General features: G+C 42.8%; 1 protein-coding gene across 5 annotated transcripts; it reads right to left on the minus strand.

Annotated features, from left to right (window-relative positions):
- Positions 1-5949: 5949 nt before the first annotated feature.
- On the minus strand, positions 5950-15826 carry LOC114912211 (myb-like protein X). 5 transcript variants are annotated; one of them, XM_029257986.1, is made up of 17 exons: positions 15606-15826; positions 13836-14117; positions 13257-13499; positions 13022-13132; positions 12772-12837; positions 11891-12052; positions 11629-11796; positions 11014-11193; positions 10344-10523; positions 9506-9688; positions 9047-9175; positions 8671-8814; positions 8163-8300; positions 7832-8047; positions 7483-7641; positions 6552-6653; positions 5950-6236 (listed from the first exon to the last, which is right to left on the minus strand). In XM_029257986.1, the coding sequence occupies exons 1-17, from the start codon at positions 15661-15663 to the stop codon at positions 6181-6183; spliced, it is 2577 nt and encodes an 858-aa protein (XP_029113819.1). In that variant the 5' UTR covers positions 15664-15826; the 3' UTR covers positions 5950-6180. The 5 variants fall into 5 exon arrangements, with proteins under 5 accessions (XP_029113819.1, XP_029113817.1, XP_029113820.1 ...); XM_029257984.1 differs by having other exon boundaries at positions 9506-9715; XM_029257987.1 differs by having other exon boundaries at positions 6166-6236; positions 6556-6653; positions 9506-9715.
- Between the last annotated feature and the right edge of the window lie 1296 nt (positions 15827-17122).

Consider the following 17122-nt stretch of genomic DNA (forward strand, 5'->3'; position numbering starts at 1 on the left):
CTTCGCTGTGACAACGAAGAATCCCTACAGAATCCCTCTGCTCACACTGCACTGTTGGTCTGGTCACAGCGTCTAAACAGGATACGCACAGGTGAACAGTCAGACACTGGGGGGGTTACAGTTCAAATCACAGAGCGAAACTGCTGTTGTACAGAGGGTGGACACAATAACAAAAACACTTAACAAAGTATGGATTTCAAGGACTTAATAAGTATTATCCCACCTTTGTCAGCAGAATGGTTTTAGTCCTTGTTGGAATGCTGTCACACAAGTGCTGACCTGGGTACATTGTGATTTGTCACCATTATCCAAGGAAAAAAGCTTCTAATTCTTTGAAGAGTGAAGGAGGTGGAGATCGATTGTGCACTCTGTGTTTCTGAACTTCTCATGAAGGCTATGAAAGTTCTGAAATCATCCAACTGTTCATGGTAACATTATCATCTTGGGATGCGGGAACATCGTGAGGGAACAGTGTTTGGACCATAGGGTGCACCTGGTCCTGCAAAATGATCTCAAATCCCTCGGCCGTTACACGTCCACGTAGACCAGTCATGAGACCTAACAACCTCCAGCCGATGGCTTCCAAACTGCTACAGATCCTTGCTTAACATTTGGTCACAGACATGGTGAGCTGAAGGCATCTTCTGGCTTTCTCGGAATATAAGCCCTCCAGGTGTAGGAAATAGGGTGAAAGACGACTCATGAGGCCATATTACTGCACTTGGGTCCAGCCGTCAATATTATATTATATTACTGTTATATAATATGTAATATATCATATTACTGTTTTCCATTGCTCTGGGGTCCAGGATTCGTGCTCTAACAGCAGCCGGTTTTTTTGCGTTGGCCTTGGACACAAGTGATGTCCAAAAGGTGAACGCGGTGCTCTAAATTCCAGCTCTGTGTTCAGTTTTTGTCGGCACTGGGTCACGGAGGTACTGATTCAGTACTCTGGTAATTTTTGAGCCTATACTTTTGGGGCGTTTAGTAATGACCCTGTGAAGTGTCTGTCTGTCCCTGTCAGTGACCTTTGACTTGTGACCACTGCTCCTCTTTGTCGATGCACTTTGTCACTGTTTGCCACATGCTGCCATTGTTTTTGACACTGGTGACACACGAAATAATTATAGTGCAGTTTTTGTGACTGATGCACCTGTAGTTCCAGCGGTCCTTCAGTTACATCACATTGCACTGGAAATTCATGTCAAAGTGTGTTTTGTCAGAGCTCTTTTCTGGAGCACACACACACAACTATGGGCAAGAAGCCTCACTTGACTCACCTGAACAGCTGGACTTACAACTGTGATTGTTTTACACACACACACACACATTTTCAGAACCGCTTGTCCCAGATGGGGTCACGGGGAACCGGAGCCTACCCGGTAACACAGGGCGTAAGGCCAGAGGGGGAGGGGACACACCCGGGACGGGACACCAGTCCGTCGCAAGGCACCCCAAGTGGGACTCGAACCCCAGACCCACCGGAGAGGAGGACTGCGGTCCAACCCACTGCGCCACCGCACCCCCTGATTGTTTTACCTCAGTGTTAAAATTAATTTTCATGTCATATGTCTCCACGTGGACTATCAGTGGTGTGGCTCAGTTCGGTGCCACTGGAGCGTGACGTGGGGGTTTGGTTCTCACAACAGCCCGTCCCCAGTGGCACAGAACTGAGTTCTTGTCAATGAATCTTCTCAACATCCTCGTTGCGCAGTGAAGACAATTCACCTTCAGCTCCACCCTGACTAGATATTATCCGTATTAAAAACACACCCTGGAGCGTTGTGCGCTGCTGGATGGAGCTCATTTGTATCCTTGGGGCTGCGGGAGCAACTACCGAAAAGCTCGATAACCTCGAGAAAGGCGCTCAACCTCACCGAGCCAAAGTCCAGCTCTATGTGTTGAGAAGTGCGATGTTTCAAGTGTCACACACCCTGCTCCAGAAGCTGAACACACTATTTCAGTGCAATTTATTTATTTAAAGTTATGTAGCACCCTGTGCTGGAGACACACGCAAAGGGGGCGAAGAAAAAGAGCGAGACGCAAACCATCACATACAACGCATAATAACTGGTGGTGGAACCATAATAATAATTGGTACAACTAAACAATAGGACCCAAAACAAGCAGATGTTTAGTAAATACAATAGTGTGAACGAAAATGTCATTTAGGATGAGGAAGGGGCCAGGAGGCACTACCGTACTCACCAATAACCTTGACGTCAAACGAAGAGTCCTGCATTGTCCCGGACATGAGCACCTCCGCCGTGTAGCGTCCGGAATCTGCTTTCCGAAGGTCTCTCACCATTAATTGTCCTGTTTTCGTGTTCAGGGTCGCCCTCCCCTTGAACTGACCGAACACGTTGATTCCGTCTCCTGCTCGATACTCCGCCACCTTGTTCTCGTTGTACTTCCAGAGGAGCTCTTCGAAAGGGCCTTTGAGGGCTGGTGTCAGCGAGACCCCTTCCTTTGGTCTGCGGTACATCTCACCTGCAATGCAGGCGTCACTTGTTTTCCCAAACACGCAAAGCAGTTTTGCGGTGCACAGCGTCCGGTGTTGAGTCACTGTTTGATTTCACTGAATATGTGAGTGTCAGTGCCTACAGCACATGATCAGGGTGAACATGTCAGTAAGAGCACAGAGGAAGGAGTAAAACACCCTGTTTACACCGCAGTACACGGCACTGTACATCCCTGCACGAAACGTGATTTATCAGGTCAGTCAGAAGATACTCGGTGACGCTGTATTTTCCAATAACTTGTTTGAAGAGCCAGTTGGGCTGTATAAAAACACTAATGTTACACGTCATAACAATTAATATTTCTATTGACATTACCGACATTGTCACCGACTTTTCCGCGTAACCTGGTTTTCACTGTTTTCTCTTCAGTTTCATGTATTTGTATGAAAAGACACACCAGACACTCAGTGATACAAGGATGGAAACACTCACCAAACACCAGTGGGGTCAGAATAAAGAGGGTATGAATGTATTTAAAGAGCTGCTCTTCCATGGTCGTCTTCTGGGTGTTGGAATCTGAAAGTGAAACGAGTTGGGAATTTCGTTGCTTCACATTTACTGACACGTTTAAAGTGACGCTTTTTCAGTAGTGTACGCTGTGGTATGCTATCTCATAAGAACCGGTTTGACATGATTGTCAGCATTACAGCCCAGGAGCAAATTATTTGTGTTCGAACAATAACGAAGAAACCTGCTTTGCACTTCTATTTATTTCCCTTTATTTTTTTAACGCGTGGAAAATATTCTATTAAATTCACATTGAAGGAAACAAAACCTGTTCACAGTTTCAGAAGAAAGGCAGAAAACCATGGTAAAACGCGTAACACTGCCTGTGAAATGGGACGTTGAGACGACACCGGACACGGCGACCCTCTCTGGAGCTCGGTCAGTGTGAGGAAGCGAAACTCCGCGCCTCTCATTCTACACAGACGGTAACAAACGTACAGTAGCTGTGTCACACAGCGGTTTTACCAGGGTTAGTACCCTGCCGTACCATGGTTGTCCCTCCTACCCGCTCAGAGTACGTGGGCCCTGCGGTGCATTATGGGATCCTGGAAAAGGGCCCATCGGTGTCACTCTGGTATTTCCTCTCTCAGGTCCCAGGTGTAAATACAGGTTCCCAACAGGTTCCGGCGCAGGAACGGCCTCATGCTGAGCATATTTCATCTAATGTCCCTTCAGCTGCTCCCTCTACTAATCACTGACACCTCAATGTTCTTTTTTTAAATTTCTTAGAATATTTTAATTTAGGGAGGCGCGGTGGTGCAGTGGGTTGGACCGGGTCCTGCTCTCCGGTGGGTCTGGGGTTCGAGTCCCGCTTGGGGTGCCTGCGATGAACTGGCATCCTGTCCTGCGTGTGTCCCCTCCCCCTTGGCCCTTATGCCCTGAGTTGCCGGGTTAGGCTCTGGTTCTCCGTGACCCCGTACGGGACAGGCAGTTCAGAAAGTGTGTGTGTGTACTTTAATTTATTATATCATTATAATTTCTCTCTGCACATCAAGGTACACATATCTTGACCAGTGTATCAGCGAAAGAACTGTGTGGCGCGTTAGGGTGGGTGAGGTCCGTTGCGTGACCAGGCAGGAAACAAGTGCGTGAGGATTTTTAACTCCATTTATTCTGTAAAACAACAGTTGAAAAGAAAAAAAAGTAAAACACACACAACACAAGAGTGTCACCAGCAGGGTTGGCTTTTTTTTTATTTTTTAAACTCTTGAACATTCTCTGTACCTCTAAATATTGATTTTAATAGCAGTGTTACCAAAATATTTGTTTTCTTCCAGTTTTTAAAGTGGATGAAAATTGTAAAATGTTATTCGCAGTTTTCAAGTCACTGATGAGGATCCATGGCTGCTGTGAAACCTCTTCTTTCTGCCAGTGGATCACCACCTGTCATATTTTAAACGGTGAGCATTGCTACAACAAATATATTTAATGTCTTCAACTGCTAGATCTGCATGGTAAATATTACTACAGTGCTTATTGATCCTCCTATGCTCTTAATTTATACCTCATATTTATAACCTCTTCAGGCTTTCATGTATCATAATCATAACAGTTTTAATAAACCTTTTTTTTTTACACAATATTGTAATAGTTGAGCTACTCCCTCCATCCATCCATCCATCCATCCATCCATCCATCGTAAACAACCGCTTGTCCCAGCGAACCGGAGCCCAACCCAGCAACACGGGGCACAAGGCGACACTCGGCCCCTGGACAGACCCTTCATGGGTCACTCAATAAACGCTCCATAAAGTAAACCACCGCCCTGCACTTAAAGGACTTTGGGAGCTTCTTCCTGGTGGTGGTCAGTGTGAAACGTGGTGCTACGGCCCAACCGCAGGCTGCGACATCAGGAGCAAAATTTCAAGTTCATTGACAGAATGTCCCTCCCTGCAGGTGACCTTCACAGGATCTTCTTCTCAGCTGTGTTTTCAGCACTCATCCTCTCCAGGCGCTCACACACATTCATTCTGGGAATGTGGTAAAATAGCAGTTCGGTGGACTGGGGTTTACACCACAGTCCGAGAAACTTAATCTAAATGGATTCCGGAATATCTGGAGACCCTTCTGGAAGTTATTAAAATGTGTGACATTATCATACCTGTGGTAAATTGTCACCTTTTCACCTTGAGCCCTCACTCTATGAATGGGGACATATTTACAATTTCTCTCTATGTAACTGTGACCCTGTGCTGTTTATAAAACTAAAGAAATATATTATAAGAAAAATTACTACTCCATTGTTATTGTCTGTATGTATTTTGGGGCAGCAAAGTCATGCAGCTCATTTTGACAAGTATTTATTGTGACAATGTAGGTATTATCCATATTAAAAACAATACTATATAATGATAATACCAAGAATACAGTATAATATAAAATATGTAACACCAACAATACAGACTGTAAAGTTTCTCAGAAAGAACATTTTGAAATGTCAAAAACTGAAAAAGGTTCAACAGCAGTGAACATACAGTGGTATGTTTCTTGTACCACAGTAAAAAAAAAAAAAAAAAAAGATTCATGGTGTTATAAAAACAGCACATCATGAGCACAGTGATTATTTTTAAAGGACACAAAAAGATATAAAAATCTTTCCACAGAAATATTTACAGAAGTACAGAATAAAACAAACCACAAACAGAATGGACACATAAAAATTGCCAGTGTACAAAAAAACTAAATACAGTAGTTTTTCATTCCACTGATGACTTTAATTCACAGTTTTATTTCTCCTCCCCTGCTGCTCTAACAGATATTAACTGGACCTCATACAGTTACCTGAGGTACCTGAGCTCCTTACCTTGGACTGACTCATCTTCTGTCAAGATGCTGTCTCTCACACACACACACACACACACACACACACACACACACACACACACACACACACACACACACAGATGCACAGTGTGTGTGTGTGTGATATTAATGGTAGAACAAGATGCCAGTTAGTACTGCGGTCACTGACAAAGTCCTCTGTGACACATGTCCTTTCAGGGGTCTCCAGGTGCTCCTTCTCCATGTCACTGTTGTCCTTCTACAATCTACTCCTGCTTCTCCATCTAAGATCTGTCTGCTTCTCCACGTTCTTCTGTTCCTCCTCCTCGTCCTCCTCTTTGCAGAGGTCTGTTCTCGTCCTCTTTTCTCTCTATCCGTTGTCTTTCCTCCTCCCGTTTCTCCTACTTCTTCTCAATTTGCTGCAGGCTGTTGGAACCGTGAGTCACACAGAGACACAGGTACACGTGAGGGACTGGACTCACAAATCACTCTATTTATGGATCTGTCAAGTTTAATATTTCAGTATCTAAAAAAGTGAATGAAAAAAAGTTGTATCTTCAGAAGGCCGGCACCTTCATACGACGCTGAACCTCCGAACATACAATTAGACATTTCTCCAGAATATATAAATATATAGTAGCGTATTCTTCAATAAATAAAAGAATGAAAAACTACTGATATTTTCTTGTACAGATCTCTATGAAGACACTTAATACATTTCCACATCCATGTGTTCTCCACCTTCCTCCTCATCAGCTGTGAGGATCTGGCCACAGTGCTTTTTATGAGTGGGGAACCTGTCACTCCTGGGTTCTGCAGATCTCTTTCTTTTTATGTGAGAGTCTGTGGAGGGATAGAAATAGAAACCAGTAATTAAAATATATATTATCCACTGACCTTGTTTACACACACACACACACACACACACACACACACACACACACACACACACACACACCTATCTGCCTGAGTAACTAAGCTGGAAACACTGACAACACACTTTTTTTTATTTCAGATGATTATTAATAAACATTATTGATCTGACACTTTTCTTCAAGGTGACTCACAGTGCGCACTTTGTACACTGAGTTGCTTACACTAATTTAGCATGATTTTTTGTATAAAAAAATATAAAACTTAATGCAATTTGCAAACCTTTATTCAGCCAAGTCAGTGTATCCATTAGTCATTTACGTAATTAGTGATTCATTATTTAGTTAAAAAGTACTGTACAAACACAGTGTATTTCAGTGTCTTTATTTGGTGTTTACTGTGTGCACATGTTCACAGTACAGCATATTGTTATTTATAATGCAATGTCCTTTGCTCCATTCCTACATGGTTTATACCTGTGAGATTAAAATCAGAGTAAAATTATGTTCACGTCATTTATTCTGCACTGCGCACCCCTGGTGTTGGTTGTTTATTTGAACACTGGACTCTGTTTTCATGCAGACAGGAGGGAACCCTCACTGAGTCAGTGTGTGTTACACTGGAGTCCACAAACACACAACCCGTCACAGTGACGCATCCAGTCTGCAGTTAATTTCTTGCAAACCGCCTTTTCATTTGAACCCTGACAGCGTCACAGGAGTCCGGAGACTCGCGGTGACAATCAGGTCGTTACCTGTCCGTCCTCCAGCCCACCTGAACAACGACATCATCACAGTACCTGATCCTCTCTTCTCCATTTCCACATCCCTGTTTCCGGCACCTTCCTTCTCATCAGCTGTAGGTGTCCAGTCCATGTTCTCATCCTTCCCTCCATGAGGGTGGAACACGTCACCACTTCTTTCTTCGCTGCTCGCTGTTTTTCTGGTCCGCTGTAAATCTGTAACACACACGGCACAAAATGAAATGCTTTCAATGAAATATATTTAATTTATATATTTGTTTTATTTCATGTTAAACAACTTTTGGTGTATTTTGTTTTGATCAACAACAGGACTTTTTCAGATGAATTAGTCTTGACTCATCACACATGGATAAGAGACACTCACTGTGACCAATCAGAATGTTACCTGTTTGCTGTGAACCCCACCTGAGCAGTGACATCATCACAGTACTTGAAACTCTTTTCTTCTGCTCAGTTTCCACATCCATCGTTGTTTCACTTTCTGTCTCATCATCTATTAGTTTTTGCTCATTCTGCTCCAAACTCTTACTGTCGTCCTTCTGCCTATTTCCACCCCTCTTGTTTTCTTCTGAAACTGTTCTTCTCTCTTCAGCATTTAATTCTATATGATAGTACAGTACGTTAATTGAATTAATTCATTTACCTGTTTGATCTGTAACCCACCTGAACAAAGATCGCGAGCTATTATTCTCTGAGCAATGACATCATCACAGTACCTGTTACTCTGTTCTCCTGTATTTTATCCATTAATGATTCTGCTTTCTTCTCACTGGTCTCTGCCGATGAGACAATGTTTCCCTCTCTATTGCTGTCACCTTCAGATCTGTTCTGGCTGCATGAATCTGTGTTTATTACTGCAAAAACATGGATTTTAAGTCTTTATTTTGTAGGATACAAAGCAAGAAAAGTACATCATGTGTTTTCATTGCACTATTAACTACATGTATCACACTCCCTGGGTCATTTAAGGTTAATGTTTCATTCAGAGGTCTCTGATTTCTCCATTGTGATGATTTTACCATAGGAGTGACACAAAAATAACCAACAGTGTAACTAGTATGATGATTTAATTCATAAAAGCATTTGAGTTTTTAAGTTGCAGGTCCAGTCTGTGATTCCCTCAGAATGAAACTCTTAGTGTGAACACTGACAGCATCACATGGCCTGAGAGAACTTTGTGTGAATGATCTCCATCCCACCTGAGAAGTGACATCATCACAGTACCTGCTGATCCTTTTCTCTTCCTCATTGGCTCCTTTTCGGGATCTTCTGCTCCCTTTTCCTGTTTCTCTTTCTGTTTGTCACTGCGTCCCACTGTCTGACCACCAACGTGTGAATCATTTTGGTTGGATGAATCTGTGTTCATTTCTGCAAACATAAGCAGACGTTAAGTATTAATTTTGCAAGTGAAGTTTTCCATGGACTTTTAAATCTCCTGAGCTGTGCTGAGCACCCATTCATAGCAGTTTATTACACTAAATTTCATTTATTAATATATTCATCATTTAAACAAGTACTCACATTTTCTTGTATAGCACTTAGGGACACAATGTAACAACAATTGTTCATTAATAATAATGCAATGACATCATCACAGTACTTGCTGATCCTTTTCCCTCCGTTTTATCCACAGCCGTCATTTTTGTGGCTTCATTCTCTTTAGCCCCTGTTGTTGTATTAATGGATCCCACCATCGATTTATCTTGACTGCACATCTCAGTGTTTGTGTCTGTGAACACACATTTTAAGTCTTTATTTTGTAGAATTTAAAATGTATTAGAGATCTTTACTGTACCCTTCAGATTGATTCATCACACTCACTGTTTTCCTAAGGCTGGACAATGTTTTTTTTAAAAAAACATATCACAGTCACTATGAAAATTTAACTATGAGACGGTTGTGTGTTTCATAGAGTTCCGTGTCCAACCGGTGATTTTCTCAGAAGACCGTGTTGCACATCGAGGCTGCAGGTGATTTCTGTCCGAACCTGTTGTTCACTTGAACACTGACAGTATGTGAGGAGCACAGAGACACTCGCTGTGAGCACTAAGAACGGTACCTGGAGCAGGTTCACTTCTCTCCATCACTGAGTCCTTCGTAGGATCTTCTGCTCTCTTTTCCTGTTTCTCTTTCTGTCCTTTTCCACCTTCCTCCTCATTTCCATCTGCTCCTGATTTACCGTGTTCCTGTATCTTATTACCATCCACCGGCTGATTTCGACTCCCCAGCTCCGGGTTTGTTTCTGGAAAGACATTTTTTGCTTTTAAGCCTTGTAGGATGGAAAGGAAGAAGTGCATTATGGGTTTTTGTGGTATTACTGAACAACATGCATTGCATTACCGTGCTCCTGTATCTTATTACGATTGATTGATTCAGTTTTGGAGTTTCTTTCTGTGAATGCACATTCTGATTTTAAATCTTGTAGGATGCAATGTAAGAAAATGGCATCATGGGTATATATTGAATTAACTACATACTTTCAGGGTGCTATACAAAGATAAGGACTCCGATTTTTCTGTTCAGACTGAACATGTATACAGTATGTTGTGTTGTTCAGACTAATCACCTGTAAGTGACACTAACTTGGTACCATGAAACTGACACTAACACTGTGGTATAGAATTAACACTGTACTGTGGGCTTTGTTCTCTTAACAAAAGTCAGAAATTGCAGAGGAACAATAAGCCAGCAGTAAAATCATTACTACTATGGGAATATACATAATTAATTTGTGCTTTGGAGTTTCAAAGAGTTGCACATCAAACGTGATTTTCTCATAATAAAACTGTTGCTCTGAGTACTGACACTATTAAATGACCTAAAAGAATCAGAAGGATCGAGAGGAATATCGTCTGTCTGAGCTCTAGCACATCTGAAAAGTGACATCATCACAGTACCTGCTGCTCTGGTTTCCTGCTGTTCTTCCCCATCCATGTTTCTAACTTCATCCTTCTCATTAGCTGTTGTTTTTGAGCCTTTCTGTCTAAACATCTCAATGTTTTCCTTTTGTTTATTTGTGCTGCTCACACTAAGGTCCAGGTCTTTGGGGCTCCTTTTCGATTCTTTAATTCCCAGTTCTGTAGGACACACAGCAAGATGCCAGTATTATGGATGATCACCGTACTGTTGAATTGATGCATCTCAGTCACTGTGTTATATGTGGTTGGACTGTCATTCACTCAAGTCTCTAACTTCTTCATTCAGACTGTAGATGTACAGGGGGTTTCTGAGTGATATAATATGTGAATGAAGGGTCAGTGACAGAAATTCTGCACTACAGAAAAGTAGCGTTATTGTTTATGTGAACAGTGCTGCCCCTACTGGTGGAGCGGAGACACTGAACAATGACGTGCTGCTGCCCCGCTGTCTCCTCCCTCAGCGTTCAGTCATGGAAACGCTGTCACTTGTGCTTCTATATTTTCCACTGTAACCTGTTATTATGAAATTGAAAGACGGGTGGAAAGAGGCCACCAGCTGCTAAAGGATCACAGATCAACAAGTGTGTGTCCCAGTGTTGCTCACTGTTAACAGGTTGAGCACTCAGAACAGTAACTGGACCATGTTTACCTGTCTTGTACGTTGGCTCCTTCTTCTCGGTACTTCTTGACCTCTTGTCCTTCTTCTCCTTCTTACTGTTCTTCCCTTTTTTGCCTTCCTTCTCTTCAGACGCTGCTGCTGCTTCACTGTCTTCTAGTCTCTTACTCTCATCCATTGGTGTAGTTTGGGCCATCAAACATGTGTTTGTGTCTGTAAACACATTATTTTTCAGTTATAATTTGTAGTGACACAACACATGGACACTGCTGTGAGTCTTTATTGGGCTGTGAACTTTTTACATGGGATGTTGTCACTTATCCAGCCTCTGGTTTACATTCATCTCACACTTTTCTCCAAAGTGACATACAGTGTTAAGTTACTTACAATAATTTACCCATTTATATAGCAGGGTAACTTTACTGGAGCTATTCAGGGTAAATACCTTGGTCAAGGGTACTACAGCTAGAGGTGGGACTCAAACCTGCAACCTTCAGGGCCAAAGGCAGCAGCTATAAGTGTTACGCTACCAACCACCATCAGGTCTTGTTAGGTCTTGTTAACAGACCTAAGAGACACTCACTGTAACCAATCACATCGTTACCTGTGTGATCTGTACACACCTGAACAATGACATCATCACTGTACCTGACACTCTGTTCTCTTGCTTTCCTTCCACTTCCGTCACTTTTTCTCCTTCCTTCTCAGGAGAATCTGCTTTCAGCTCATTCTGCTCCAAACTCTTGTTCTCATCCTGTGTCTTTGAGCTCCTCTTGTCCTCTTCTGAAACCGTTCTTCCATCTCCAGTGTCTAATTCTGAAAAACAGTACAGTATGTTAATTAAATTTATTTATTATTTATTTATTATGTTTGACCTGTACACACCTGAGCAATGACATCATCACAGTACCTGATGCTCTGTTCTCCACCTTTTCTTCCACTTCAGTCTCTTTCTCTCCTTCATTCTCATTCTCTGCACTTTCACACTCGTTCTGTTTCCCGTTCTCATTCTCGTATTTCAGTTTATCTGCTCTGTTTCCTTCCTTCCTTTCTCTTTCCGTCTGACCTGATTCTGCAGGACACAATGTCATTATCACTCAATTAATAGCAATTTGAGAAATTAATATTTTGCTTTTTGTGTAGCAGAAAAATGTCACAGATGTACAGTAGGAGTGAATCCACAGAGAGATGTGGTAAAAAGCAGTGTAAGGTCACACTGACATTTTTCTCTAAGAGATCTCTGATTGATGATGAATACGATAAAAACACAGTGTAACACCTTGATAGTAACACAGGGCAGAGCTCATGAACATCATGGATCATCATGAGTGTCAGTGATGCAGGTGTAGCAGTGGGTACAATGCTCCCTTGTCCTCTAAGGAACCAGGTTGATGGAGGTACTTACCATGAACTGATACAGTAAAAATTACCCTGCCACGTAAATGGGTAAATCAGTGGAAAAGTGTCAGTTCAGTAAATATAACAGTAAACTTTGGTCTGTTCTTACCTCTATTCTGTGCTCTCAGTAGGGATTTCAGCCCCCAAAATGAATACTGACTCTTGAAGTTGAGCTTATTGTTATTTAACGTGTGATATGTAAACATTTTCGTTCGTATGTAATTTCATGGAGCATCAGACAGAAATACAGCCCAAAGGTGTGAATTTTACAGGACAGAAAAATGCTAAATAGTGTAAGAACTGAAGTGTCAAAGAAGTCGACTGTCTGTACAGCAGCAAGATGAGCTCTGAGAAACCGACCACAACCACCAGAAGCAGAGAACATTCTAGTACCTTCAGTGCTGTACAGAAGAGCTGTTTCCTCCTCCTTCGCTTCTCCAGGATCTTCTACAGGCCGCTCTGTGATGACAGAGGAACAGCGACAAGTACAATGAGTCACTGACCTCCTGATTCACACCAACAGTGTCAATGTGTCTTTACAGGTACAGTGTAAGCAGCACACGGAGCCACAGAGCAAAACACCTGGTTTACCACCCTCTTCATATGGCTTTTTACCCCAACTAATGGTGTGAAAGGAAGGTACCTTTTCCTCTTCTACTGCGGTAAACACAGTAAAATCCAGCGATCAAACCAACAGCAGCAATAACAGCGACAGCAACGACAGCAGCAATAAGAGCACCGACAGCAGAACGTTCTAGAAAAGAAAGAGAGGGAAAGTGTCACTGTGTCACCTCTTACCGCACATGTGGAAACACTCAGAAGAGTGTGTCTCTAGGACTCCGAGTCAAACATCTGGCTGCAGCTGGATCTCTGCTCACCTTTAAAGCAGCGTTCAGCAGGAAAGGCCTCACTGCTCTCCTCACTCACAGGGTTCTTCACCACACAGGTGTATGCGGAGTCAGAGCTGCTGACCTGTAGCTCTATTGGCTGATCGGTCCAGTTCCTTAATAAATCATTAGGCCCCTCCCACCGATACTTTCCCATCTCTCCTTCACTGTGACAGCGTAGAATCCCTACAGAATCCCTCTGCTCACACTGCACAGTTGGTCGGGTCACAGCGTCTACACAGGATACACACAGGTGAAGAGAGTCACACACCAGGGGGCGCAGTAGTAAACACTGTACAAAGGCCGAACCATAATTAGAAAGGTGCTCAACCTCACAGAGTAACAGTCTGGCAGCAGAGATGGAAGTGAAACATTTTAAGCCCCAGAACTATGCATAAATATGTATATAATGGCCTTAATGAAACGTGGTGTTCAGAGAAACTGTTTTAGTTTGAAGTGTTATAAAGTGTAACAGTATAACACACTGTATGATACATTAGCGGGACTCAGACTCCTCCCATGATCTGCACCCCTCCTTCCACAGCTGGACACAGTGATCAGCAGACTCACCAAGGACCGTCACATCGAACACAGAGTACTGAAGGGTCCCGCCCACCAGCACCTCGGCCTTGTACCTTCCAGAATCTGTTTTCTGTAGGTTTCTGATCGTTAATTCTCCCGTTTGAGTGTTCAGTGTCGTTCGCCCTTTGAATTTCCAATACTCTGTTAGTCCTTCATCAGGAGCAAACTCAACGGCTTTGTCACCGTTCCACTTCCAGAGGATCTCCTCAAAAGTTCCGTTAACCGCTGGGGTCAGTGTGACCTCTCCGTTTCGTCTGCTGAACAGCTGACCTGCCATACAGGAGTGAGTTGCTCTCAGGACACAAAAAGTTTCACAGTACACAGTTTGATTAAATGTTGATGTGATTAAACAGGAGAATCTCTTGCCCACAAGGCTGAACACAAGATGGTTAGATGGTCAATGGGAACATCTCAGTGAACAGCAGTGAGGAGTAAAATACACTGATTTTGAGTAATCCACTGAATCCACAAACATATCTAACATCATGGTAAACTTACATCAACTAAAGTTCAAAAGTGATGTAAAAACATCGCACCATGAATGTAGAACAACAGTAACTGATGACTGTGGTAGAAACAGGATAAAACACCACTTTACTGCCTATTTTCATATCTGAGGGTTATACAGTATTTAAAATCACACACACACACACACACACACACACACACACACACACACACACACACACACACACACACACACATTTTCAGAACCGCTTGTCCCATACGGGGTCACGGGGGAACCGGAGCCTAACCAGGCAATTCAGGGCGTAAGGCCAGAGGGGGAGGGGACACACCCAGGACGGGACGCCAGTCCGCCGCAAGGCACCCCAAGCGGGACTCAAACCCCAGACCCACAGGAGAGCAGCACTCGGTCAAACCCACTGCGCCACCGCACCCCCTAATTAACAACTAACCAAATTTAAAAACAACTACATTTTTTACGGTGGATCAGCAAAACTAACTAAGAGATCTTTTCACGAAATACATTGTCACAATACAGTCACACAAAGTCTCTCTCCAGTAACAAACATTCAAAGCTCAAAAAAAGATCCCCTCCTGGCTTCAAAAAATACAACTGATCTACATCTTCCACACACCAACACACACTATACAGTTCAACCTCGTTCTTCCCTAGGGGACGTCGCTGAGTAGCGTGGGCCTCTACACTGCTGGATGACTTGCATCAGGTATATTTTCATATCTGAGGGTTATACAGTATTTGCCTGGGCTGTACAGAAGCACAAAGTGACCGAGGAAGTATTAATATTCATATGAGAGACACAATGAATGAGCAGCTCTTTCCTGTGTTACTGACAGCTTCACAGTCAATGTAGTAAAAACTGAGTAGCGACACGGACATGATTATTGAAATGCAGTGAAGACACAGTAATTTACATCAGCTGTACACTTCAGGGCTGGAGAAGAGTGTCTGTAAAATGTATTAATACAGTAACGTCACAGCGACACAGATCTCACACACAGCAGATATCACAGTAAATCACCGCGGTAATAATTTAATTCCACTATAGACATCATGCAACAAAGAAAGAGACTCCAGTTGTTTTAGAGGCACAGAATTTGTCCGTTTACCTGTAATAATTCGGTTTAATGACGTAAAGTCCGTGTCATTGGCCTTCCTCCTGCGCATTACAGTGTTTTACACTGATTTTACCTGCGTTTCAGCAGCATTCATATGGAAACACACCCATCCATCACACCAATAAGAATCAAGAATAAGCGAAAAAACACACTCACCAAATGTGTGTTTAGTGAGAAGAAGCAGGAGAAGGAATTTCCACACTTTTCCCTCCATGATCCCGATCGGATCGTTTCCCGGGAAGCAAAACGAAAGTGAAACAAACTTACAAAGCAGTTCGTACCGCGATCATGAGCTCTTAATAATAATTAATTGATGATGATGAGTCACCAGCGCAGCGGCAGCGCGCTTGACTTGTTTTATTCATTGAAATAATCCTACATCTATATATATAGTTTAAAACGACTAAGTTCAGTACCATGATTTCATGTGTGACAATGATGAGAATGACTTGAGTTGATCATTTCATGATGACCCGGGCCGATTGTTGTGTTCGGTTCCGTTTTCTCTCCGAGTTCATCATCATCATCATCATGTGGATCCAGCAGGAATTTCTTGATTCCGTCATGAATTCCGTCTCTAACCGGACTGACAAACAACAGTCCGCGGCTGCGCTTCTTCTCCACCTGTCTGTCAAAAGCTGTACGAATATGCGACGCGTCACTAATCATGTACTTCTACACGTCACGTGTGTGGCATCGCGATTATCAATACATTTCATTTACTGTGTTTTTTCCCTGGAAAAGTCCTGTCGCAGGTAAAGTGAAGGACACACTGACTGCGTGACAGTGGGTGGGTGGGTGAGTGGGTGGGTGGGGTCGTGTCCGCGGCCCGACTCGGTTTTTATTATTGTTATTATTGTATACCGGCGTTCGGTATTATTTATTTAAACGTTACTGTACGTTGTTGTTGTTGCTACCTTTGTGTTTATTCTGTTAGTCCCTCTTAGTTACACTTCTGAATTACTGCATTATCACTGTGTTCTGTACCCCAGCGCTGCGCCGGGATGATGCGTGTGACGTAAGAGGTGTGCGAGTGCGAGTGCGAGTGCGCATGCGTGGGAGCGCTCTGTCCGCGTTGGCCGTACAGGTGTCGGTGTCGGTGTCGGTGGTTGTGGACGAGACAGCAGTCCGTCCTACTGATCAGAACCTCAATGATCCACAGGCCTTAGGAATGACCCCTAGTGATGTTTTGTGCTCATTCCAGTAATTGCATTATTATTATCACTATTATATTACACAAAAAAAGAGGGAGAAAATAAGGGAAAAACTGTTCACTTGTTGACTTAGATTTGATTTGCACGGAACTGTACAGTCACGCAAAATGTTTGTTGTATATGTTTATTATTATACCTCAGTATAAGACAAGTATTTACCATAATTTACCATCGTTATGGAGTCACAAGCATGATAAGACCTCGGTGGGAAATGAGCAGAACAAAACAAAGGCTCAGCTGCAGTACAATAAACATTGTAGTGACTATAAACACAGTGCAAATTACATTTACACTGAGATTAAATACAAATCAACACAAATTACAATTACAGCACAGACAAAAAAAACAAGTACATAAATACAGTGTTTCACAAAATTACGCTGAAATATTACAGTTACAGCAGGACTCTGCACCTTCAGCAGTTCTTCAGTGTCTCAGCTGCTCACTTTGGACGGTACC

Source organism: Scleropages formosus, chromosome 14, assembly GCF_900964775.1.
Source record: "Scleropages formosus chromosome 14, fSclFor1.1, whole genome shotgun sequence".
Classification (NCBI taxonomy): domain Eukaryota; kingdom Metazoa; phylum Chordata; class Actinopteri; order Osteoglossiformes; family Osteoglossidae; genus Scleropages; species Scleropages formosus.